Source organism: Cololabis saira, chromosome 18 (genome assembly GCF_033807715.1).
Source record: "Cololabis saira isolate AMF1-May2022 chromosome 18, fColSai1.1, whole genome shotgun sequence".
Classification (NCBI taxonomy): domain Eukaryota; kingdom Metazoa; phylum Chordata; class Actinopteri; order Beloniformes; family Belonidae; genus Cololabis; species Cololabis saira.
This window is the reverse complement of record NC_084604.1, coordinates 34,575,134-34,601,138: the sequence shown is the minus strand read 5'-3', so window position 1 is coordinate 34,601,138 and position 26,005 is coordinate 34,575,134. Positions and strand designations below refer to the sequence as shown.

At 36.5% G+C, this 26,005-nt stretch overlaps 1 protein-coding gene across 6 annotated transcripts in view; it reads left to right on the top strand.

The window, feature by feature from the left end:
* Window positions 1-3,056: 3,056 nt before the first annotated feature.
* Window positions 3,057-26,005, top strand: part of LOC133464383 (cytosolic carboxypeptidase-like protein 5) — a 44,517-nt gene continuing 21,568 nt past the window's right edge. For 4 of the 6 annotated variants that reach the window (XM_061746306.1, XM_061746308.1, XM_061746307.1 and 1 more), the window contains exons 1-10: window positions 3,064-3,183; window positions 9,574-9,860; window positions 10,725-10,896; window positions 11,019-11,185; window positions 18,761-18,938; window positions 19,084-19,262; window positions 21,663-22,188; window positions 23,096-23,265; window positions 24,191-24,326; window positions 25,049-25,260. In XM_061746306.1, coding sequence (XP_061602290.1) covers window positions 9,646-9,860; window positions 10,725-10,896; window positions 11,019-11,185; window positions 18,761-18,938; window positions 19,084-19,262; window positions 21,663-22,188; window positions 23,096-23,265; window positions 24,191-24,326; window positions 25,049-25,260 — 1,955 coding nt within the window. In that variant the 5' untranslated portion in view covers window positions 3,064-3,183; window positions 9,574-9,645. Of the gene's footprint in view, window positions 3,184-9,573; window positions 9,861-10,724; window positions 10,897-11,018; window positions 11,186-18,760; window positions 18,939-19,083; window positions 19,263-21,662; window positions 22,189-23,095; window positions 23,266-24,190; window positions 24,327-25,048; window positions 25,261-26,005 lie in introns of all 6 variants that reach the window. The other 2 variants (XM_061746304.1, XM_061746305.1) reach the window with 2 other exon arrangements.

Genomic DNA, 26,005 nt, shown 5'->3' with positions numbered 1-26,005 from the left:
TTTACAGCTGGCTGGTAATTCAGGACAAGAAGCTAATCCCTCTGGCTTCCGTCCTAAGACTCTTTGTGGAGGCACCGGCACACGAGCGAGTACAGACTCTTGATTTTGACATGAACAGTATTAGTTCCTCTGCTCCCAGAGAGCTTATTTCTCCGTCTTTTCTGGGAGACGAATTTATGAATCCTTCTAAACTGGTTTGTGAAGTTTCCCAGTTGACCCAGCAGGTCTCCTTTCACACACCTGTCAACATGCCACTTTCTTTTCACTTTGGTGGGTCCAAGTTAAAAAGAAGCAACTTCCTTCATCTCTCACTCCTCCCTCCCTTGCCCAAAACAAGATGATAAAAGTTTGATTTTCACATCTGAGCAGCGACAACAATGCTACTGTACCTTCAAAGGGAAGATGCCACATCGGGAGATGACAGAGTGTTGATACGGTAGTGTTGTCTCCTTTCTGTGTGAGATCAGAGAAGGCCTGGGAGATATTCACTGGTGCAGGAGAGAAGTGTCATTCACCACATTCAATGTGTCTGTCAGTTTTTCTTAGCCGGACTTCACTGTAATATTTTTGATATCCATCCATTCAACCATTATTTATATATCCTTTTATTATATTCTTTTAACCCTCTACTGCATACATTCTGGTGATGCATGATAAAAAATACTCCACACCATTTTTGAGTTAATTTGGGGACATTTTATTGAAAAAAAAAAAAAAAATTATATTTGGACACCCCCCTTTCCAAAATATTTTTCTGTTGCCTGAGGGCAACGTTGTGCGCTAATGGTACACAATCGCAGAGAATATAACTCATTTACATAACATGAGACAATGCTTAGAAAGCAGTACAACATAATATTTAAAAATAATAAACAACCATTTCATAAAAAGAACACTTCTGATACACATAACATTGTGTAAATATCATCAATATCATGTACGCCTATCAAGACTGAAAGAGGCTAAACAAAAAACAGAAACTTCATGAACCGTGTAGTAAGGCAGATTACACATTACACTCTGTTACAACCAAAAACGTAATAACGGCCAATAACGTAATAATTTTGGCCATTTCAAATGTAATAAAGCCAATAGTGTAATAATGTGCCAATAATGTAATAAAACTTTTGAGTCAATAATGTAATAACTTTTTGCCGATAATGTAATAATTTTGTAATACCAGGCCAATAACGTAATAACCAGCCAATAATGTAATGCCTTATTACATTATCGGCAAAAAGTTATTACGTTATTGGCTCAAAAGTTTTATTACATTATTGGCACATTATTACACTATTGGCCTTATTACATTTGAACAGTGGTGGACAGTAACGGAGTAAATTTACTTGAGTACTGTACTTAAGTACATATCCAGAGGATTTGTACTTTACTTGAGTATTAGATTTCTTTGGTACTTATTACTTTTACTTGAATACATTTCCAAGACAAATATTTTTACTTTTATTCAAGTAAATTTCTAGGAAGGCTGAAAAGTACTCGTTACTTTCAGATCTGCTCTTTTTTCTTCTTCCCTAAAATCCTATTGGACACAAGCTGTTTTTGTCAAAGGAGGAGACCTATCACAGTGCACGCTCTCCACTGGGATGTACGTAAAGCGGAAATACGTCAAGCCTCCTCAAAACGATACTGCCAAAGTAGCCTGCGTTTGTCAAAGACAGAGTCAACAAGTCAAGACAGAGCTGCAACAATGGCTATGCCTGCGTATGATCCCATTCATTTGATTTGTTTTTGGTGTTTCTGCAGGTTTATATAACATTGTGGTTCTAAAAGCAGCACATCAGTGCAGCTGGTTTCAAAGAGTTAATTCTCAGAAACAAGAGTTAAAAGATCCTTAAATTAATTTAGAAAAAATATAGTAATTTACTGATGTGGAAAATAAGAAATGTACTCTTACTATTACTCTTACTTAAAGTAAATTTAAAAGCATTTACTTTTGGATACTTAAGTACCTTTAAAAGCAAGTACTTTTATACTCTTACTCGAGTAATATTTTGACTGAGCTACTTTTACTTGTAACGGAGTAAATTTTGACCAGTAATATTTTTACTCTTACTCAAGTACTGGGGTCGAGTACTCTGTCCACCTCTGCATTTGAAATGGCCAAAATGATTACGTTATTGGCAGTTATTACGTTATTGGCCATTATTACGTTTTTGGTTGTAACACACTCTCTTCTCATACATCAATTTCTTGACCTACCCTTCTACACTTTCTTCACATACCTCCATTTCTTCACCTTCCCTTCTCCTCATCCATGAATGGCCAGTGGGAGGTTTTGTCTGAGCGCATTTCATTCAATGTGAAACTTCACAAAACAGTTACTCTGTGTAGTAAAGCAGAGGTGCACAATGGACACCCAGGGACCCTGCACCTTCTCTTCTTTTCAGACATCACTGGCCAGTGAGATGTTTTGTCTAAGCGGATGTTTTGGTTGGGGATGGGAGCCGTGGGTCCCTGCTTTTTCTTCTTTGCCTCGAGCTGCTGAGAAACTCCACCACTGGGTTGTTCTCTCTTCCTTCCATACTTTTGGTACTTGCACAGACTAGGCTCAAAGACAGACAGGCAGGCAGAAACAAAACAGGATATGCAGGCTGGAAAGCGAGGCAAAAACACACGACAATCTGGCAAACTAGAAGGTGGAAATGGGCCGGTATATGAGGGGAACTGCTGATGAGGGAAACCAGGTGTGGAGCTGGGCAGGGGAAGCACAGGTGAAGGGAATGAGTGGATCTCTGGCTGATTAGGGTGGCAGGATCTGGAAAAACAGGGGAGTGAGTAAAACTAAAAAACTACACTGGGAAACCATGACAATATATATATATATATATATATATATATATATATATATATATATATATATATATATATATATATATATATATATATATATATATATATATATATATATATATATATAACCAAAATTTCTACTTAAGTAAGGTAACAAAGTATTTGTACTTCGTTACTTGACACCTCTGCCAAATATCCTCTCGGAGGTGACAGGTACATTTCCAGAGTTTCATTTCTCCGGAGAACCCTGAACGCAGCACTCAGCAGATGAATTGAGTCTTGGGAAGGACATTGACAACAAAAATGATCATCGATCGAAAATGACCTCGTAAGAATGATTATACACTCATTCGTGGACGGGAAAAGACGTAGGTACAGTATAACACCGGGGGTAGAAACCCATGGTTTTGTTTTGAACGCTGTCAGTTTTGTAGCAACCATTGCTTGTTGCTAAGTTAGCAGTAGCCCAAACGAAAACACCTTTGTGTCATAACGACGATGTGATATTGACTAGTGAGATACGCATAATGGTAAATATTATGTTGCATTCTTATATATTACCTTATACAACATGATACGCAAATGTGTGTGTAGTAAAACCCGTTACTTCCCTTTACTGTCTCAGCTGATGGTGTTATTATTATCATTATTATTATTATTATTATTATTATTATTATTATTATATATGATGCGACACATGGATATTATTTTATTTTCCTGGAACCTAATTATGATTGAAAATACAGCAAAAACGGCGTCGAAAGAGATGTTGGCAGTATTTAGTAATGAGTTGTATCTGTGGGTGTAGTTCTCCTGACGGCCGCTAGAGGGCGGTGTTCTGCATTGACTTGTTTCTATGTCCATTTATTGTTATCCATATGTGTAAATTAATTTAGCTATCACAAGCAGATTGTAGGTAAGACATTATTTTTGCTTATTGTCTCAAATTAAAACTGTTATTCAAATGTGACTATCTTTTTGTTTCGTTGAAAAACTATAAAAATATTGTAACTTTGGAAAACGAAAGTGGCAATGACGATAAAGACCATCTTATCTTATCTGGTATAATAAAATCATAATGTTTGTCAAAGCCATACAACCTCTTTTGCACTTTAGGCCAGTCAAATGTCAGATTTTGAATTTAGAAGCATTAATTGTTCTAGTATTGTTGGTGTCAAAAGTATTCACATTCATTACTCAGGTATAAGTATAGATACTAGAGTCTAAAAATACTCCTGTAGAAGTTGAAGTATCAACTCAAGTTTTTTACTCAAGTAAAAGTATAAAAGTACTGGTTTCAGTATAAAGTATAAAAGTAAAAGGGTCAAAGACGTGACGCTTACTTTTTCTGTCCGATGGAACTTTTTACCTAATAATAAACATAAAAATGAATAAAAAATATAACATGTATGTCTAATACGTTCCTTCTCCATGTGCCCACTCTTATTTTATTTAAACATGTTGGTTATTGGTCATTTTCTGCCATCTGAAGTGTGAAAACATCATGTGGGGTGACCGTCCGGCCTTGACTTCTGTTTGGACAACTGGTTTTAAATCACATTAAAACAATTTAAAAATAATGCTTGCCCTATTGGGCATACTTTCAAACTTGTTTTAGATTTATTGACAAAGTTATGGAACATTTGTACACACATTTCAATCATAATACACAAACTAATCTTGTCCGAATATGTTCATTGTCTGAATTATCATCTGGGGTGACCATGAAAAAAATACAATTGGAGGGACTTTTATATTGACAATCATCTCAAAGAGGATGTTGCATCAGCCAGTTACTCCATGAGGGTCCCAGAGAGATAACCTGCAGGTCAGTAGTCTCTCTCTCCTTTACAAATAAATCCTCTTTCTAACTGCTGCAGTGTATACGTAGGGTTGCCACCCGTCCCGTAAAATACGGAATTGTCCTTTATTTGAGAAAAAAATGTTGCGTCCCGTATTAAACTAATAAGGGACGCAATTTGTACCGTATTTTCATTAACTTTTACACCATATTCTAGTTGAATTATTGAAATAAATGAACCTTTACCCCATATTCTAGTTGAATTATTGAACTAAATTAACTTTTACACCATATTCTAGTTTAATTATTGAAATAAATCAACTTTTACACCATATTCTAGTTGAATTATTGAAATAAATCAACTTTTACACCATATTCTAGTTGAATTATTGAAACAAATGAACTTTTACACCATATTCTAGTTGAATTATTGAAATAAATTAACTTTTACACCATATTCTAGTTGAATTATTGAAATAAATTAACTTTTACACCATATTCTAGTTGAATTATTGAAATAAATTAACGTTTACACCATATTGTTCACCTGTAGGCTATATTATACATCTGGGCTGATGTGGACATATAGCATAGGAGGATATTTCAGTTGCTAGTATGGTTGTCTGTCTCTACAGTCATGAAAGTTCAATGCTATTAAAGCACTTTAAACTTTAAATCAAAGCATTTAGTTTTTTCATATAAAATAAACACATTTTTATTCAGTTTAGAAGTTTTGGGGCTTTTTATTTGGCTCCTGCGCTGCTGAAATCAGGGCGTCCCTTATTTCTATTTCTGAAAGGTGGCAACCCTATCTATGAGGGTCCCAGAGAGACAACCTGCAGGTCAGTAGTCTCTCTCTCCTTTACAAATAAATCCTCTTTCTAACTGCTGCAGTGTATACGGCACATTTTGATATCATGTGGGGTGACCACCCTAAAACTGTAAATAATTTGTTTTATTTGCAAATCTATATTTTGAAGGTAAATTTGTTAGTGATATGTGGTGAGAATAGGGTTGCCACCCTTCAGAAATAGAAATAAGGGACGCCCTGATTTCAGCAGTGCAGGAGCCAAAAAAAAAAGCCCCAAAACTTCTAAACTGAATAAAAATGTGTTTATTTTATATGAAAAAACGAAATGCTTTGATTTAAAGTTTAAAGAGCTTTAATAGCATTGAACTTGCATGACTGTACAGACAGACAACCATACTAGCAACTGAAATATCCTCCTATGCTACGTATGTCCACATCAGCCCAGTATAATATAGCCTACAGGGGAAGAATATGGTTTAAAAGTTAATTTATTTCAATAATTCAACTAGAATATGGTGTAAAAGTCAATTTATTTCAATAATTCAACTAGAATATGGTGTAAAAGTTAATTTATTTCAATAATTCAACTAGAATATGGTGTAAAAGTCAATTTATTTCAATAATTCAACTAGAATATGGTGTAAAAGTTAACTTATTTCAATAATTCAACTAGAATATGGTGTAAAAGTCAATTTATTTCAATAATTCAACTAGAATATGGTGTAAAAGTTAATTTATTTCAATAATTCAACTAGAATATGGTGTAAAAGTTAATTTATTTCAATAATTCAACTAGAATATGGTGTAAAAGTTCATTTGTTTCAATAATTCAACTAGAATATGGTGTAAAAGTTGATTTATTTCAATAATTCAACTAGAATATGGTGTAAAAGTTGATTTATTTCAATAATTAAACTAGAATATGGTGTAAAAGTTAATTTAGTTCAATAATTCAACTAGAATATGGGGTAAAGGTTCATTTATTTCAATAATTCAACTAGAATATGGTGTAAAAGTTAATTAAAATACGGTACAAATCGTGTCCCGTATTAGTTCAATACGGGACGCAACATTTTTTTCTCAAATAAAGGACAATTCCGTATTTTACGGGACGGGTGGCAACCCTAGGTGAGAAGTAGCTAGCTTAGATCATATAGCTAACTGTTAGCCTGTTATATTTGATTAAACTTGAAAGCATCATGTGGGGTGACCAACAAATGGCAATTCTGTATCAAATTGAATGTCTATCAGTTTTGGTTCAAATATAAATTATTGCTATAGCATGCATAAGTGGATACACCTTGTACACATTTTAAATCAGTTTTATGAATTTTAGAGTAAGTAAGAGGGTGACACTGCCATTATGGATAGAATGTATTTAAAAATGGTTTTCAAAAAATGAAAGGAAAAATGTGTCTATCTTTCTTGAACAGTTAATTTAATTACTGATACTTATTAAAATATAAATTTTGTTATGGAAATCTATTAATTTTGAGATACATGGTCGCCCCAAATGACGGTTTAAAGGTTTAAAAACACTAAAATACCTTTGTTTGAAGTTTTCACATACATGTATGTGTACACTACATTTCAAATGTTTGGAAAATGGCCAAAAATATCTTTATTTTAAGTATTTTAAAAATGGGCTACTCAAAGGCCTTGTACGTCTTTGACCCTTTTGCTTATTGTCTCAAATTAAAACTGTTATTCAAATGTGACTATCATAACTATAGTTTTTTTGTTTCGTTGAAAAACTATAAAAATATTGTAACTTTGGAAAACGAAAGAAAGTGGCAATGATGATAAAGACCATCTTATCTTATCTGTTATAATAAAGTCATAATGTTTGTCAAAGCCATACAACCTCTTTTGCACTTAAGGCCAGTCAAATGTTAGATTTTGAATTTAGAAGCATTAATTGTTCTAGTATTGTTGGTCTCATTGTAATGTGTCATCTGGTTTTATGTCTAGTATAAGTTCTTACTTAAGCCTCAGTTCTAAGTGGATTACTTAAACACTTTATCTTATATCTGTATCAGATATTCAGAGGTGTCAAAAGTATTCACATTTATTACTCAGGTAGAAGTATAGATACTAGAGTTTAAAAATACTCCTGTAGAAGTTGAAGTATCAACTCAAGTTTTTTACTCAAGTAAAAGTATAAAAGTACTGGTTTCAAAACTACTTAAAGTGTAAAAGTAAAAGTAATGTAAGGGGGAAAAAAGCCATTAAAAATAAATGCATCTTAGTATAATGCAAATATATTAAAGAACCATATATGTGTACTATTGAGCATTAACATGTGTTTCAGAGAGCAGGAGATATGATGACTAGTTGCCTATAAGTATTGTAATGGTGCAAAAAGTCAAACTTCAGAGGCATGTTATCATTTATCCTAACCTTTATTGGAATGTACATCCAAGTTTAGTTGCAGGAATCTGAGGGAACGGATGTAAGAACAAAACTGGACAAGAACATCTGAAACAACCACAACCAAATTCACTCTATCCGGATGGAGCAATTTAACTGGATAGTTTTTTTTAAAGGCCGAAATGAAATAGAGTAAAGAGGCTGTTTTTAAAATGTAAGGAGTAAAAAGTACAGATAATTGTGTGAAAATGTAAGGAGTAAAAGTAAAAAGTCGTCTGAAAAATAATTACTCCAGTGAAGTATAGATAACCAAATTTTCTACTTAAGTAAGATAACAAAGTATTTGTACTTGGTTACTTGACACCTCTGGTCTCATTGCAATGTGTCATCTTGTTTTATGTCTAGTATAAGTTCTTACTTAAGCCTCAGTTCTAAGTGGATTACTTAAACACTTTATCTTATATCAGTATCAGATATTCTTTGATACTGCTGTTGATAATTGCTTAATTTATTATTTGAGAACTATTAAAGTTATTAAAAGCACTGGTATTGAATTGATACTCAAAACATTAATAATTTATAGATTTGATTAAGTTTCTCAAGTCTTCTGAGGAATCTGTTTTAACCTAGCCAAGAAAACTGTGGCTCAACCCTCACATATTGTGTGGAGTCATACAGTTTTAATTATTGGCAGGGTTATTATGATCATGGCATTTTAGTCTGTGAATAAATATAAACAAGTTATGGATTCAGTAGTTTTTTCTTCTCATTTTATGCCACTTACAGATTGATGGTGTCAAGGAGTACCTGAGTATTGTTTTGCTTCAAGTAGGGCTGTGCGATTAATCGATTTTAAATCTAAATTTGATTTATTAATCAAGACGATGTTAAAAAAAGGAAAATCGGAAAATCGATTTTCCTCTCTCTTTTTCATATAGCTGGAAAAGAAGAAGAGAGCTGGCTGCATTACAGACAGAGCTCGTCTAGTCATCTTTGTTTGGTCAAGAAAATTGTAAATGTTGTCACTTTACTAAACTCAAGGAGGATTTACAGTATCTTTCAATTGCACTTCATTCCCAATAGGGAAATTTGTTTGCTATTTTTATTTAAAAATAAAGATAAAATATTTGAAACAATTTATTCCAATGTCTTTTGTAGTTTTACCAAAAAAATCGAAATCGGGTTTTCAGAGAAAAAAATCGGGATTTTATTTTTGTCCAAAATCGCCTAGCTTCAAGTCTTCACTTCCCTCAAACTCTTTGACTTTAGGCTTGTTTGAACCTTGTTGGTTTAGTATTATCTCAGTGTTGCTATCGTGTGTGTGTTAGGAATGGGCGATATTTTACGTTTTTGTGTAAAGCTGATTTATGGTGAAGGGAGGGAGGGAGCCAGAGAGCCAGAGAGAAAAAAGGATAAATTCCCGTCAATGACGTTTTTCTGTAACAAACGTGGCGGATCTGAGAGCGAGATAGATTTATAGTTAAAAAGATGGAGTTGAATTGGTATTTTTTTTATCGTTATTGGGATAAATGCCAGAAATTATCCTGAAACATTTTTTAGTCCATACCGCCCACCCCTAGTGTGTGTCATTGCAAATTTTAACGTCCATATAAGCTTAAGAAGCTAGTAACAAAAAGAGACTTTAAACATTTGGGAACAACATGGAAAAGTTATGGAAGTCTGATATTGAGTTAGTAAAATCCAGTTGTTTTCTTGATGATAATGGAACCCTAAGAAACAGTATTATCAGTTGTTTTTTTCTCTCTCTTTCTTATGACAGGTTGTCTGTGTCAGACTTCTGACTGACATTTAACTGGTTGGACAACGGTGAAAGAGGCCAGAGTTCCTAGTCATGGAGGCTCGCTTTGGTAACATTGTGTTTAGCTCCAAGTTTGACTCAGGAAACCTGGCACGAGTTGAAAAGGTGGAGAAGCGCAAGACGAGCCCTCCCTCTGACACGGCCTCCAGTGGGAGCTCCTCCTCGGGGGGGCAGCTCACCCCCGACTATGAGTTCAATGTGTGGACGCAGCCGGACTGCGGCGGGACAGAGCACGAGAATGGAAACAGGTGCCAAAATGTCCATTTTGAGAAGAAAAAAGTGTCTTCAATTATTTGCTCAATTTGTGTACAGACCTCTGTAGGGCTGGGGATCGATTCAAATGTCAAGAATCGATTCGATTCCGATTCTTAAGATTCAGAATCGATTATCAAGATTTGATTCGATCCGATTCGATTTCGATATTGATTTGGGTTAGTGTTATTAAAACAGTTTTTTGAGCTGTTGCATGAATTATATGACTGTAGTTATGCAAAATATTACTACTAGTATTATATTGAGATTCAACTGCAAGTATTGGCAGCTAATGATGCTGTAAGGACCAATCACCTCCCAGAATGCTGATAGAACTACTTTCAGAAACATCGTGGGCCAGAATTACCAAACAGATCAAGACGGATGAAATCGGTTTTAATTTTTCCCACATTCCGTTTTTATTTGTTCCATTTTCGGTCTATTTTGGTTTTTAATTTTTGAGAATTTGGTTTTTAGCATTTTTTGCAAATTTAACCCCAAGACAGTATATAAAGTAATGAAATATAGACAATTTATGCAATTATAACCTATCACTTTAATGTTTTCATACCTTTAAACATATTTAAAGGCAAAAACATGGCACCAGTTATTCTCGTGTCCAACAAAACATTCCTTTTTTGGGGATAAACAAAAAAATAACCAAAAAAAATAACACATAAATAAATAAAAGAAAATAACCCCCACCCCCTTAAAAAAAAAAAAAAAAGAAAATTGATCTTTAAACATATGAATCGATTTTTAGGAATTAATATGAGAATCGATTTAGAATTGGGAAATTGATTTTTTCAACACAGGCCTAACCTCTGAATGTGTTGTGATGTCATGGTTTCAAATTTCAGATCATGGTTTTACTTCAGTGTGCGGGGGGCGACATCAGGGAAGTTGATGAAGATTAATGTGATGAACATGAACAATCAGAGGAAGTTGTACAGCCAGGGCATGGCTCCTCTCGTGCGCACATTACCTGGCAAAAACCGATGGGAAAGAATTCGGGACCGACCCACATCTAAGGTACAGTAGGTGCACGTTTTCTGTGCTTGTCATTTGGAGAACGTGGGCATCAGTCAGGCAGTGAAGCTATTATTATACCTCTAAAAATATGCCTCTTCATCTTTTCTTCTGCTGCTTTCTAGATTGTGGATAACCAGTTCATCCTTTCATTCACTCATCGGCTCTTGGAAGTGCGAGGGGCTACCACCTACTTCTCTTTCTCCTATCCTTTTTCCTACACCGAGTCCCAGGAGATGCTGCAGCAGCTGGATGACAGTTACCCCAATGCTGCCCAGCTCAGTCCAAGCAGGTAAAACACAAGAATGATACACGATTGCCTCACAAACATTATAAGTGTCTGCCTAGTAGGAATGGGTGATATTTTACCGTTTACGATAAACCGTCAAAAAAATTCCCCACGGTAAGAATTTGTCATCTCGCGGTAAAACAAAAAAAAAGAAAAATAAATTTCCTCATGAGGATTTTTTGTGCCATTAACTAGATAACTTTACAAGTCGCTGAAGCTGTATCATTTGTAATATGCGAGCTGTTGGCTGTGATGAAACTAGTAGAGGAAATTTCAACTGCTATCGAGAAAGGGGAATATACAGTGGGGGTGTTTATTGACCTGAAGAAAGCATTTGACACCATAGATCATAAACTTTTATTAAATAAATTAGAGAGATATGGTGTTAGAGGGATTGCCAATTCATGGATAAAGAGTTATCTTGCTGACAGATTTCAATATAGTGGAGCGGCTAAGAGTGGATTTTAGGCAGAATCGTGCATTTGGTGATACAAGCATGAAAATTGGCATGAGCAGTCTCCATGGGTCACTTGACAAGAAAATTGGTCGGGCCACTTGAAATTTCAAGTTGGCGGCCATTTTTCAAGATGGCCGCCACCTTGGTCGATCAATTAAGTGATGTAATTGTTTGGTTGGTGATATAGGCATGAAAATTGGCATGAGCAGTCTCCATGGGTCACTTGACCAGAAACTGCTCATAGCCACTTGAAATTTCAAGATGGCAGCCATTCTTTGAGATTGCCACCTGGATTTTTAAATAATATATTTTCCCATGTTAATTTGAGGTCCTAAAAAGGCCAAGAGTGGATTTTTTACTGTATTTTGTCTAACTCCTCACCCTTGACCTGTCCGATGTGGTAAAACCTGCCAGGAGTTGCCTCCTAACGGCATAGCTCTCAGGGTTCAGTGAAGTGCACAAGTTCCCTTACCACGACAAGGTAACAGTCACAAGGGAGGTTTTTTTTTTGGTTTTTTATTTTTATTTTTTTTTACCTAAATGAACAGACAGTAACGTTGTCAAATAAATACTAAGGAATGGAGAAACAAAAAGGAAGATTATTAAAATGGCCAGCTTTGGTGCTGAATGGATAGCGCTCCAAAAAATAATTGAACAATTATTTACTGAATGGCAATATGGGCAGATCTAGAGGCAACAGCAGCTCTGACTGACATAGCCGTGGAACCATGGTAAACTGAAAATATCCCTCACAAATAAAAGGTAGAGGTGCTGACATTACAAAGTATCTCCTCAACTAAAAATATATCTCACTGGTAATTAGCCAGTGGAAAAAAATACTAAAGAACTAAACTAAAAATGCGATTAACTGGTAAAACTGAAGACAGACTGATGTGGCCATGGGGAGCCGAGCCATAGGTCTACACCTGAAAACACAGGTGCCAAGGGGGAGTAACCCTGGCAAAAAGAATATGCAGATAGGATCTAGCAGTGGCAACTACACAGACATGTACAAGTGAGTCCATATCTGAAGCACTTACACCTTCCAGTACATGCCTTGGTGCACCCGCATTTGGTCAACTCCCAACAACTCTCTGCAATAGGTGGAAAAGGAGTCCAAAAGATTTTCCATTCCTCATCTTGTTTTATCCATCCCCCGTCAGATGGGCTTGGCATTTGTGGTTGTCTCTTTAATGCCTGTCCCCACACGTATCCAGCCTCATAAGATGCATGTTTGGCATGCTCTTTGAGTACTGCTTGAGTTGGTGGGATCAGGTCATATGGTCTTTGCTTTCTGGCAAAGAGATCAAGCCTCGCCTCATTCACAGTTGTGACATCGCTGGATCTGTCATACATTAGCACAACAAATCTCTCCAAAGCTTGCAGGTCGCTGTCATCCACTGCAGAGGGTTCTGTTTTGCAAGAGCATAGAGTGGCTGGTCAGCAGTTATGACAGGCGTTTGTCTTGGATTCAGGAATGCCACTGTATCACTAACTTTGTCCATGACATGCTTTACTGTTGCAACAGAGTGGGCTTGGTCTCGGAGGAGGGGAAGCAGTGATGTAATGCTGACTTTAAAATCCAGGCTCCTCCGTTGGGATGCATGGTGGGCTGACCATATTATATTGGCAGAAGCATCGACTGCTTGGGTTAGGCTAACTTTCTCCAGCCAGTCAAACTCGGGTGCCAAGTTTCTGTTGAATACAGTGAGGTCTGGTAAAGGTAGGTTGGCTACAGGATGGGGCTCTGGGTTTTTCTTTCTGAAGAAAGCTGGTTGGATGTTCGAGAAGGATTCAGGAATTTCAGGAACTTTGCTTGGTCTGTCATCTGAAAGTTGGAGTGGTGGCCTTATCTCACCCTCATTGTTAAGACCTGGATGTTGGAACATGGAAATACTTGTACCATGAAAGGATGTATGGACCGTTGTTGCTGTGGGATTATGGTCAATGTTGTTCATAGCAGATGTGGTGAAGAGTCCCTTTCTCAGAATTGGTGGGCCGACAACCCCCATCTACCACATACTGGTTCACCACAGATTCTCCTAGCAGTGCGGAAACTTCCAACACCCTGTCATAGGAGATGCATATCCCATTCTCATGAAGTAGGTCAATGAGTTGTCGCTTTCGTGTTTTAGCATACACCGCCATTCCAATGTAAACAGCAAATGGAGTTTCACGGTCTCTCGAGTGCCTATGGGTTGCTGCACCATCTTTGCACTTAGTTTTGCAATTGTCTAATCTCTATTCTAATTTACCCGTAATCACCAAATCAACACTAATGTACTTTTATGCCTCAGTGTTAGAGGTTTTTTTCATGGCATAAAATTGTTTTGGCATCATCCAAAACTTAAAAAATAATGACTCTAAGTCCTCTTTACTGAAAAAAAAAATGTATATGTGAAAATTGATCTCTTGAGGATCCAGTGGCGGCTCCCGGCAGTTTCCATGCTTGTATTTGCCTAAATGCTCCAATAAGGTGGCGGCCATCTTGAAAAAATGTCTGCCATCTTGAAATCCCAATTGGCTGTGAGCAGTTTCTTGTCAGGGGAACAATGAGACCGCTCATGCCAATTCTCATGCTTGTATAACCAACTTTACATCACTTAACTGCTCCACTAAGGTGGTGGCCATCTTGAAAAATGGCTGCCATCAAGTGGCTGGTAGCATTTTACAGTTTTTCACTATTGCTTAAACACATTTCACGATACTGCCCTCACTTTTCACAAAACTCTAAACACAAAACACTTTTCTAAAGCTACGTACACTAAACCTCACAGTTTCTTTTCAAAACCAGCCCATCACACCAAAACAGATGCTCATATGCTCAAAAACCAACCCATTACACCAAAACAGATGCTCATATGCTCAAAAACCAACCCATTACACCAAAACAGATGCTCATATGCTCAAAAACCAACCCATCACACCAAAACGGATGCTCATATGCTCAAAAACCAACCCATCACACCAAAACAGTTGCTCATATGCTCAAAAGCAAACTCTGACACCAAAATACCACTCAAGGCCTGTGAAAATGTAAACACTACTGAGCATCATTAACCACATTACCAAAAAAATTTAAAACACAATGTTCACAGTGTGAGACTGTTCTTTTTACAGTTTCACAACTGCCAGGATGCATTTGAGCAACCCTTATTTATTCTCAAATATGTTTTGGGCATTTACTATAGATTTTTGCATTTCATGGGAATAGTTACATAATGCAGAAAATGCAGTAATATCACAACTCAATGCAAAAATGAGTACTGTAAACTCCATAGAGGATCCATTACACACAATAGATACAGTACAGTAACGATTGAGAACACAATGTTCAGGGTGCGATTTCTTTTATTACAGTACGTTTGAAAATTGACACAGTATGTTGTATGTTGACACCGAAATCATGGGGCGTCATCACGTCGGGCTGCGTCGGGCCACAGGACCTCATCAACGTCACAGGCAATATTGTCCATAGCCAAACAACGTGGGAAGAATGCCCTGGCATGCCACACCTTGGCCTTGGAACGCCTGCACAGCCACATCATCACAGGCCAGGTCCATAGCCCTGAGAAGGTTCTCTCTGGTGTAAGGTTGGCGGTCATAGACCTTCCACCGCCATGATGAGATGAACTCCTCTATTGGGTTTAGGAACGGAGAGTAGGGTGGCAGACATACACTAATGAATTGCTGATTGATGTTACAGTTTTTCACAATTGTTTAAACACATTTCCTGATAGACTACCTCACTTTCTCAAAACTCTAAACACAAATTACAAAACTCACACACAAAATGCAAAATCCTACACTTCTCTTGCAAAAGCATACTCTACCCTCAAAACAGTGTTAACTCTTCACTAAATGGTATTTCCTTCTCAAATGCCAAACACATCTGACACGAACTCCTCTTCTCCTGTCTTGATCATCCATTTTTGTTTTTGAGCCTTCAGCAAACTGCACTGACTTATATAGGTGTGGTCACATCATTTGCAATAGGTGTTTTCAATTATGAGTAGTTGTGTTTACTGATTGACACCAGGTATGTTCATTGTGTTCAAGTTTTGCTGATTGTGGGTAGCATTTTGCATCACATGAGCTTCACAATGCATATTGGAGCAGAGTTATATGCAAAATGTGTTTTAGCATGGTAAAATGTGTTTAGAGTTTTGAGAAAAAGGGGATGGGTTTTGTGAACAGTGTCTACAGGTGAATTGTGTTTGTGGTTGTGGCAAAAGGGGGGTAGTTTTACTAAATGTGTTTAGGCAACTGGTCATTTGGTTTAGAGTACTGGGTTTTGTGTTTTAGCAATAGAGAAAAACTGTATTGATAAGTGACTCATGGAGACTGCTCATGCCAATTTTCATGTCTATATCACCAACCAAACAATTACATCACTTAATTGATCGACCAAGGTGGCGGCCATCTTGAAAAATGGCCGCCAACTTGAAATTTCAAGTGGCCCGGACAATTTTCTTGTCAAGTGACCCATGGAGACTGCACATGCCAATTTTCATGTCTATATCACCAACCAAACAATTACATCACTTAATTGATCGACCAAGGTGGCGGCCATCTTGAAAAATGGCCGCCAACTTGAAATTTCAAGTGGCCCGACCAATTTTCTTGTCAAGTGACCCATGGAGACTGCTCATGCCAATTTCCATGCTTGTATCACGAAATGCACGATTATGTGACTTATCTGCTCCGCTAATATGTTGAGTTAAATAATGATAAATCAGAACTAGAAAGAGTCACCTTCGGTGTCCCACAAGGTTCAGTGCTAGGTCCTAAATTGTTCATATTATATATAAATGATATTTGTAAAGTGTCTAAAATAATAAATTATGTCTTGTTTGCTGATGATACAAACCTTTATTGTTCAGGGAAGAATTTGGAACAGCTGCTGAATGTGGTGGAAGGAGAACTGAAAAATGTGAAGGCATGGTTTGATATCAATAAGTTATCATTAAACCTAACTAAAACTAAGTTCATCATTTTTGGCACTAGAAAAAAAAATAATCATATAACAATTAAAATTAGTGGCATGGAAATAGAAAGAGTATATGAAAATAAGTTCCTGGGAGTAATAATCGATGATAAACTTAGCTGGAAATCACACATAAATAGTGTAAAATCAAGAATGTCTAAAACCCTAGCAATAGTAAATAAAACAAATTATTTTTTCTGTCAAAGAGCACAGTTTTTGATGTATAACTCACTCACAGTTCCATACATGACTTATTGTGTGGAGGTTTGGGGTAACACCTATAAAACAAATACAAACCCTATTTTTCTATTACAGAAAAGAGCGTTAAGGATAATTAATAAAACCGACTATTATGAACCAACAAATAATCTTTTTATTAAATATAATATCTTAAAATTCCATGATATAGTAGAGCAGAAAACTGTTTTATTTGCCTTTAAAGCCCAGCAGAAACTGCTTCCAAACTGCATTCAGGACCTGTTCCAAATAAAAGAAACCCGCTATGATCTGAGAAACTCATGTTTGAGATGACGACAGCAAGAACTAATATTAAAAAGAAATGTACATCAGTTAAGGCTAGAGAAATTTGGAATAGTTGTAATAACAACCTAAAAATGTGTTGCTCTATCGTCAAGTTTAAGAAATTGTTTAAAGATAATATTGTAAATAAATATAAAACACTATAATTATAAAGTATACTATCAAAAACATTCTAGGATGTGAAATGTCAATTTTATATTTTGTCTTACTTATTTTTTTTTTCTTCTTTATGTATTGTTTGTTTTCACTGAGTAAAAGCTAATGTTTCATATTTTTTGCTGATCAAAAGAAAAAAGGGTAGGCACTATAAGCTACGGCTTCAGCCTACACCTTTTCGGCAAAAGAAATGTTGATTTTTTTTGTCTTCCTTTTCATCTTGTTCTGTACAAGCCGAAATAAAGATTAATAATAATAATAATAAAAATAATAATAATAAAAACGATAAATTCCCGTTGATGAAGTTTTTGTGTAACAAACATGGTGGAAGGCGGATCTGAGAGCGAGGAGCTCGTTGTTAAACGAGGCTCCAGCTCCGTTATCTGGAACTAGGTTTGGATTTAAAAAGAGAGACGAGGAGCAAACATCATCTATTATATGCAGAGTCTGCAAAAACAGAAGGAAATGGTTGTTACATTTTTATATAACGTTTGACTATTAGGAAAAAAAAATGCAATAGTATCTAATTTGTGGCATGTTCCAACCACAGGTTAATTTGCACATTTTATTTATTTATTTATTTATTTATTTCAGATCCCCATTAGTTGCTGCCTCAGCAGCCACTATTCTTCCTGGGGTCCAACAGTACAAATATACATTTCTATAAAACTTTTACAGTATAACATAAAATGTTAGTTAAACAGAATAAAACAAAGTAGATAACAAGTACAAAGAACAACAACTAAAAAGAAAAACAAGACAAAAAAACAAAAACAAATAAAAACTAAAGATAATAATAAGCAGAAAACAATGAAAAAAAGAAAATTAATTTTCCTAAATGAAAAAAACGAAAATGAAAAAAACAAAACAAATAACAACCAAAAATAGATAGATTAAAGATAAATCCAAGTACAACTAAAGATAAATAAGTTCATACTAAATGAGGCAAATACAAAAACAAAGAAACGTATTTCAATAGAAGAAAATTTAAAAATAGTGAAAATAACTGGAAACGTTACAAAACTTCAGCCAAATAAAATACTAAGAATTGAAATTAAATGCAGAACAAGAAAATATGTTTATTTATATAACACCTAACTCAATTAAATCAATAAGCTAAAACCATTAGACACAATCTAAAACAACCAGTTTCTTTTGAACTTCCTTTCTTAGTCTCCTCTTGAAGCCAACTCTGCCAGTAGTTGAAATAAGATTTTCTGGAAGTATATTCCAGTAAGTAATTCATTTATATTAGAAGAGGTCATCACTGATTGGATTTTATTTTCAGTTAACTTTTATTTATTTGTCCTGTTTCTTTATTTATCAAGTTGTATTTTTTTCTACTTTGTGATTTTATAAGCTAAGAAAACTTTTTTAGTAAAGGTAGCTTCATTTGCAAAACTTTCTTCACCAACGGTCTCTGTCTTCCTGCTGTCAGTGCACCTGGTGCTGTGTATTACCACAGAGAGTTGCTGTGCTACTCTCTGGATGGTAACAGGGTGGATCTTCTCACTGTGACCAACTGCAACGGCATGCAGGATGAGAGAGAAGTCCGTCTGCCCAAGCTGTTTCCTGATGACAACACTCCAAGACCACATCGCTTCTCCAGCAAGAGGGTATCACTTTATCATAAACAATCCCAGAACTCTCCTCTATCGTCTTTGATGATACCCTAAATGGAGAATCTGTTGTATACTTGCTTTAAAATGGCAAAATGACAAAACATATTCTTCCCATGTGTGTGTGTGTGTGTGTGTGCAGGTGTTTTTTCTTAGCAGCCGTGTGCACCCAGGGGAAACTCCCTCAGCTTTTGTTTTCAACGGTTTCCTGAACTTCATCCTAAGAAGAGACGACCCACGAGCAAACATGCTGCGCAACATGTTTGTGTTCAAGCTCATTCCCATGCTCAACCCAGACGGGGTCGTCCGCGGACACTACAGGTGAGAATGTAACATTCACGTGCATGAATCTTCAGAATATTGTACACAATACTGGACTTTTCATCTCTCATTGCTGTCACAAGTGTAGTATGCTTTATGTTAACATCAAACGAGACCAAACTGTGCATGCTTCGCTGTTCCAGTCCTGGGCTTTGACCCAGGAAGAAGCTGATTCTTTTTTTTTTTTTTTTTAACCTTGTCTGCACACATATTATTGATTGATACCATGACGGTAGAAACCAAAAGTGTATATATGTGCATTAGCACAAGAAGCTGATTCTTAATGATACAGAGAGGGAGAAAAGATAATACCGATAAAGAATACAGACATCACTAAATGTACAAAGCTGTTCGTCAGACCAGTTCACAGTTTGGTGTTGTTCCAACTGGAAAAGCCCATTGCTAACAAGCTGAATGAATATCACCACCTATTAGGGATGGGCGGTATGGACTAAAAAATGTATCACGATAATTTCTGGCATTTATCCCGATAACGATTAAAATGACGATAAAAAAATTACCAATTCAACTCCACCTTTTTAACTATAAATCTATCTCACTCTCAGATCCGCCATGTTTGTTACACAAAAACGTATCAACGGGAATTTATCTTTCTTTCTTTCTTTCTTTCTTTCTTTCTTTCTTTCTTTCTTTCTTTCTTTCTTTCTTTCTTTCTTTCTTTCTTTCTTTCTTTCTTTCTTTCTTTCTTTCTTTCTTTCTTTCTTTCTTTCTTTCTTTCTTTCCTTCCTTCCTTCCTTCCTTCCTTCCTTCCTTCCTTCCTTCCTTCCTTCCTTCCTTCCTTCCTTCCTTCCTTCCTTCCTTCCTTCCTTCCTTCCTTCCTTCCTTCCTTCCTTCCTTCCTTCCTTCCTTCCTTCCTTCCTTCCTTCCTTCCTCCAGCTTCCTTCCTTCCTTCCTTCCTTCCTTCCTTCCAAAAATCAGCTTTACACAAAAACGTCATCAACAGGAATTTATCGTTTTTACCGTGAGATGACAAATTCTTACCGTGGGGAATTTTTTTGACGGTTTATCGTGAACGGTAAAATATCACCCATTCCTACCACCTACTGTATCTTGTCTGTGTCCGACTTACTGTGGTCGATAAATCGTTTTCCTTCAAGTGCATATACATTGAGACATAAAAGGACTCCAGTTAACATATTAATATAGCCCTTAAAATAAATGCCACACGTCGTTTCACTTTGGTTTCTTCCTCAAATAAGTTTCCATACAGCCCTTTTATTCACACCAAAATGCCACACAAATAATCTGTAAAGTAGCTGATGTTCATGACGGCAAATGTGTTTCGATGTTAAAATATTGACTTGTTTTGTTGTAAATTTAAGTAAATTCGTTTTTCAAGGATGAAATGCTGTTTTCTCCTTTTATGTTCATTACTTCGTTTGCTGTTCACTATAGCACACTTGATTTTTCTTCTTTTGCACATGCGTGCATTGAAAAGTATAATTTATGTGTATACGTGTACAGCCAGTTAATCATTTTCTTTCCTCGGTGAGAAATCAAGTTGAAGAAACTACATCTCTCCACGCCTCTGCTCTGAATATGGACAGCATTTTCTAGTATACTTAACATTTATGAAATCAGGGCACTGCAGAAAGCCGGTTGTTGTGATGTTATTTAAGTTTATGTTTGTGAACATGCTCTGCATGGTGGAGGTTAGAAGAGCGAGTTTGAATGACAAGTGCTGACCCTTCCAGCAGATGCAGATTAAGGCAGCATCGCTGTGTCACTGTGAGAGTGATGCATCCGAGGTATCAGTGAAACGTGTCAGCCAGTGCCAACTCTCTCTGATTACAGATCCTCTCTCTTTATTCAAGCTGTCCGCTGAAACTTTCATTTCTCAGCCTGTGAAGAAACTAAAAATATGAAAAAAATGTGGTTTTGGTGGTTAAATATGCAGATTTGCTGTTTTATTGTATATGATTGAATTTGGTCTAATTTTTATCAGTTTCAGAATCAGAATCGGCTTTATTGGCCAGGTTCGAACATTGTCCAACAAGGAATTTGACTCCGGTAATTTTGCTCTTTGGTAGTAAAATAAACAATAAAACAAATGTGGAATTTCTATGATACAAAATAAACAGAATAAACATTTAAAGTGCAGCAGTTTGAGGTAGAGAAAGAAAAGAAAAGAAAAGGGACAGTTCTGTATAAAAATAAAAAATAAAATAAAGATAAAAATAAAAATAACCTATTTACAATTTTACAAGACAATTATACAAAAAAAATACAAAAAGATTATACAAATTATACAAAGAAATACAAAGTGAGGGGTGCAGCAGAGTGAGGCAGACATGGTTATCAAGAAAGGTGCTAGAGGATTTTTTTTTTATTTTTTTTTTGCCTTATTTATTAATTTAAATTTTTGTAATTTTTTTTCAGAACTGATTCCAGAGGTGTGAACTTGAACAGACAATACTTGAACCCCAGCCCTGAGCTCCACCCCTCCATCTATGCAGCCAAAACCCTATTGCTCTACCATCACACACACAACCGCCTGCACAGCGCCCACAGTAACAGCAGCACCAACCTGCAGCCTGCCCCCCTCAACAGTAAACCTGCCAATCACAATCAGGGCCCCCCCCTCACTGCTCTGGAAGTCAGCTTGAACCAACGTAACGTAGAGAAAGACATAAACCCGGCTCCGCTAGAGGTTCCCATGGTGATGGAGGAGAACACCTGGACCACCGCAGAGATGGGGAAAGGGCGCCAGAACTGCTCTCCGAGTTTCCCAGAGACTGTAGCTGCTGTCACAGAACCTGAAACGGTGCCACAAGTGGCACAAGAGGAGGACGAGTCGGTGCCGCCCCAGGAGGGCGGGGTGGCGTATTATGTGGACCTGCACGGCCACGCCTCTAAACGTGGATGCTTCATGTATGGAAATAATCTTCCTGATGAGAGCCAGCAGGTGAAAATGCTTTTCTGTCTTGCGTTATCAGTATTTATAGAACGGTATTAAATAAAAATTTTTTTTTTTTTAATATCTTTTTATTTCACAATAATTTTCACAATTCACATTTTCACATTCACGATTTCTATTCTACCCACATTCCTACCCTCCCCATAATTACCCTAGGGGAAAAAAAAAACACAAAACAAAAAAGAAAAAAAAAAAAACATACATTAAGGGAGAACAAAATTAAATAAATATTAAAAAAATAAATAAATAAATTTAAAAAAATATATAATGGTAGCAACAGCGATATCAAACTATATATATATCCATACAAAAATACATACATATAAGGCACAAGTCCGAAAATAGAGATACTCATTGGTCCCCTTTGGAAAAATTCTCCAGTTTTGAAAATAATGGAAACCAATATTCTTGAAAAATATGACCACGATTGTATTTTTCCAAAGTTAATTTTTCCAATGGTAAAAAAACTGAAATTTGATCCAAAAAAAACTTGAAAGTTGGAGGGGAATCATCTTTCCAAAGTTAAAGTATGCATTTCTTAGCGAAGTATGTGATCATAATTTTCATAATCATTAAATTTAAATTTAATAATTTTTCTTTTAACAAGCTTCTTTGTTTTTAATTGGCTAATTCTTTTTGTCCGACAACATTTTGGGTTTTTTTTTTAGTCACCTTACATGTTTCTGCAATTCCTTTCGCCTTCATCACCACGGACAAAAAGAATTAGGAAATTAAATTGTAAATCCATAGACAAAATTAACTTAAGTAAATCATTCTTTGTTTTTATTAAGATTTAAAATTGCTGATTTCTTGAAATATTGGTTAATTTCCATACAGCAACAAGATTCTACATTTTCTGTTCCTGTTTTTTTCTGTTCCTGTTTTTTGTCTGCAGGTGGAGAACATGCTGTATCCGAGGCTGATTGCTGTCAACTCTGCCCACTTTGATTTCCTGGGCTGTAACTTCTCAGAGAAAAACATGTACGCGCGCGACAAGAGGGACGGCCAGTCTAAAGAAGGCAGCGGCCGCGTCGCCATTCACAAGGCAATAGGGCTTCTTCACAGGTCGGGCATCCTAAAACACACGCCAACACTTCATGTTGTACGTTCAGCTTGGACATGGCAGATTTTTTTTCTTAAGTTACTTCAACAGTTTAAAGAGAAATCATCTCGAAACATTACTCAGCCTTTAGCTACAAATGTACGGTGGCCGAGACCCGCCATTGCTGAAAATAAAAGTAACGCTGCAAAGAGAAACAAACGCCGCTGCAAATTAAATAAACGCTTAGCAAATAAAATAAACACTGCAAACAAAAAGAAACGCTGCTGCAAATAAAATAAATGCTGCAAAAATAAAGAAACCCAGCTGCAAATAAAATAAAAAAACGACGGAAATAAAAAAGCCACAACGGAAATGAATTACCAGGGACTATTTTAGCCGATGCACCGGTGTCGCACATTAAAAATTACACGTAGCGACGTTGAACACTAACCTTTTCACTTATTTTCTCGTTCGTTGTTCTTCTTATTCCTCGCTCTTCTTCCTTTTCACTTACGTCCTCTTCATCTTCTTCTTCTCCTCTCACATAAAAACACTGGTGCATCGGTAAAAATAGTCCCACGGTAATTCACTTCCGTTGTGGCTTTTTTATTTGCGTCGTTTTTTTTTTAAATTTGCAGCGGCGTTTCTTTATATTTGCAGCGTTTCTTTTATTTGCAGCGGCGTTTGTTTTTATTTTCAGCGTTTATTTTATTTGCAAAGCGTTTATTTTATTTGCAGCAGCGTTTCTTTTTATTTGCAGCGTTTCTTTAATTTTCCGCAATGGCGGGTCTCGGCCACCGTACAAATGAACTTACAAAGAGCTGCAGCATTAGTTGTTCATGATAAAATTATTTTGAGTTTAAATCAACACATTTCTTTCTGAGTTCATGACCTGGACTGTTAATGAATGTATACTTTTGTCATGTTTATGTTTTGGTTACACATCAGTTATACTTTGGAGTGCAATTATAACACAGGAAAAACCATGAACACTATTCCACCTGCCTGCCATGACAATGGACGCGCATCCCCCCCTCCAGCTTCATCATTCCCTCCAAAATACACTCCAGAAATATTTGAGCAGGTAGGAAGGAACACATTTTATTTAAATGTGTTGGGTCGTGGTAGGGCTGGGCGATATATATCGAGATTTTAATATATATCGATATATTTTCAAACGCGATATGGTACGAGACAATATCGTTTATATCGATTTACGGTAAAAAAAAAAAAAAAAAAAGTATGATTTTGATATAGTTTATTTTGTGACAAATTGACTTGAATGTTTTATTTGAGATTTGCACAAATGTTTTGTTATTTGCACAACTGTCAACCTCAGTGGAAAAGTCTGCCTGTTACTGTCTACATTGTATTAATTGCACAGTGTATTTTAATTTAATTGTTATGCAGGAAAGGGATATTTGTTTTATTTTATTCAAGAAGCATTTTTATTCTATATATGCAGGCAGTTTATTTTTATTTCATTTGTTTTATACATTTTGATATTGTGCAGACCTCTGTTAATAAAGGAACCTGTGTGACATTTGGCACGAGGCTTTGTATTAAAACTGTTTTTTAAGGGTTTGCCTCAGAAAAAATGAAGCTAACAGAGATGCTATGCTATAATGCTTTGGGGGAAACCCCAATTATGGCACAGAAAAAATATCGATATATATCGAGTATCGCCATTCAGCTAGAAAATATCGAGATATGACTTTTGGTCCATATCGCCCAGCCCTAGGTCGTGGATTATGTTCTGACAATATTATGTTGCAGCGAGAAAACTATGTTGCTGTTGTGTGTCAGGTGGGACGTGCAGTGGCTGTTTCAGCCCTCGATGTGGCCGAGTGCAACCCTTGGCCTCGCCTGGTGCTGTCTGAGCATACCTGCTTGACCAATCTCCGAGCTTGGATCCTCAAGCATGTCCGCAATACCAAAGGCCTGAACACGCACATCCACGCCCCCCCGAGAGCGTCTAACAACGGAACCAAGGCGTCGCCGCCAAAAAGTTTCAACACGTGAGTTCACTCACATCTCCGAGACTTTAAAGCAGCACTATGTAACTTTTCCACCTTAATATCATATTTCCAGAGTCATTGTGATGGTACATCAACTTCCAACAGGTTTAATGAACCTCTGTCATGGTCTGAGGGGTCTGTATCGCCTTCACTGGCACTATGTAACTTTGAGGAGCATGGTAGGAACCCTGCCACACTAAAAAACTACACATTTTTACAGCTTTGACTGCTTTACGGCATACGCCACTTCCCCCGCCTTCCCGATTCGTAGTCGAGATGAAAATGGGCGGGGCGTTGACCGAGAGCTCAGGAGAATCTGGTAACCCGTTGCTGGGTTGTAGCTGCAGCAGCTCCACAGACGTGGGGAAAAGATCCTAATGGTTTAACTTTTCAACGGTTTCCTGTTCGGAGGCAGAACCACGGAGACCAAGTATCTGAGATAACAAATTAAAAGAGTGAAAGAGTTGCCGGCTCGTTTGGATCGCGGCTGTAACGACCAAACTCTCCAGCTCTCTGGCCAGCTCTCTGCGGTGCGATTAACCCCAATCTTCAGATAAAACTAGTTTGATGAGGAAAAGATATTAACTCTATTTGTAGCTGCACAGGAAAAAAATAATCTCACGAGGAAAACAAAAATATTGCTCACGCCTCGGAGCCTCTTCAGCATAATATAGCAGTCAAAAAAAAAGAAAAGAGAAGTAAGAGGAATACAAAACATGTACTGTATGTTGTACTATTATACAAA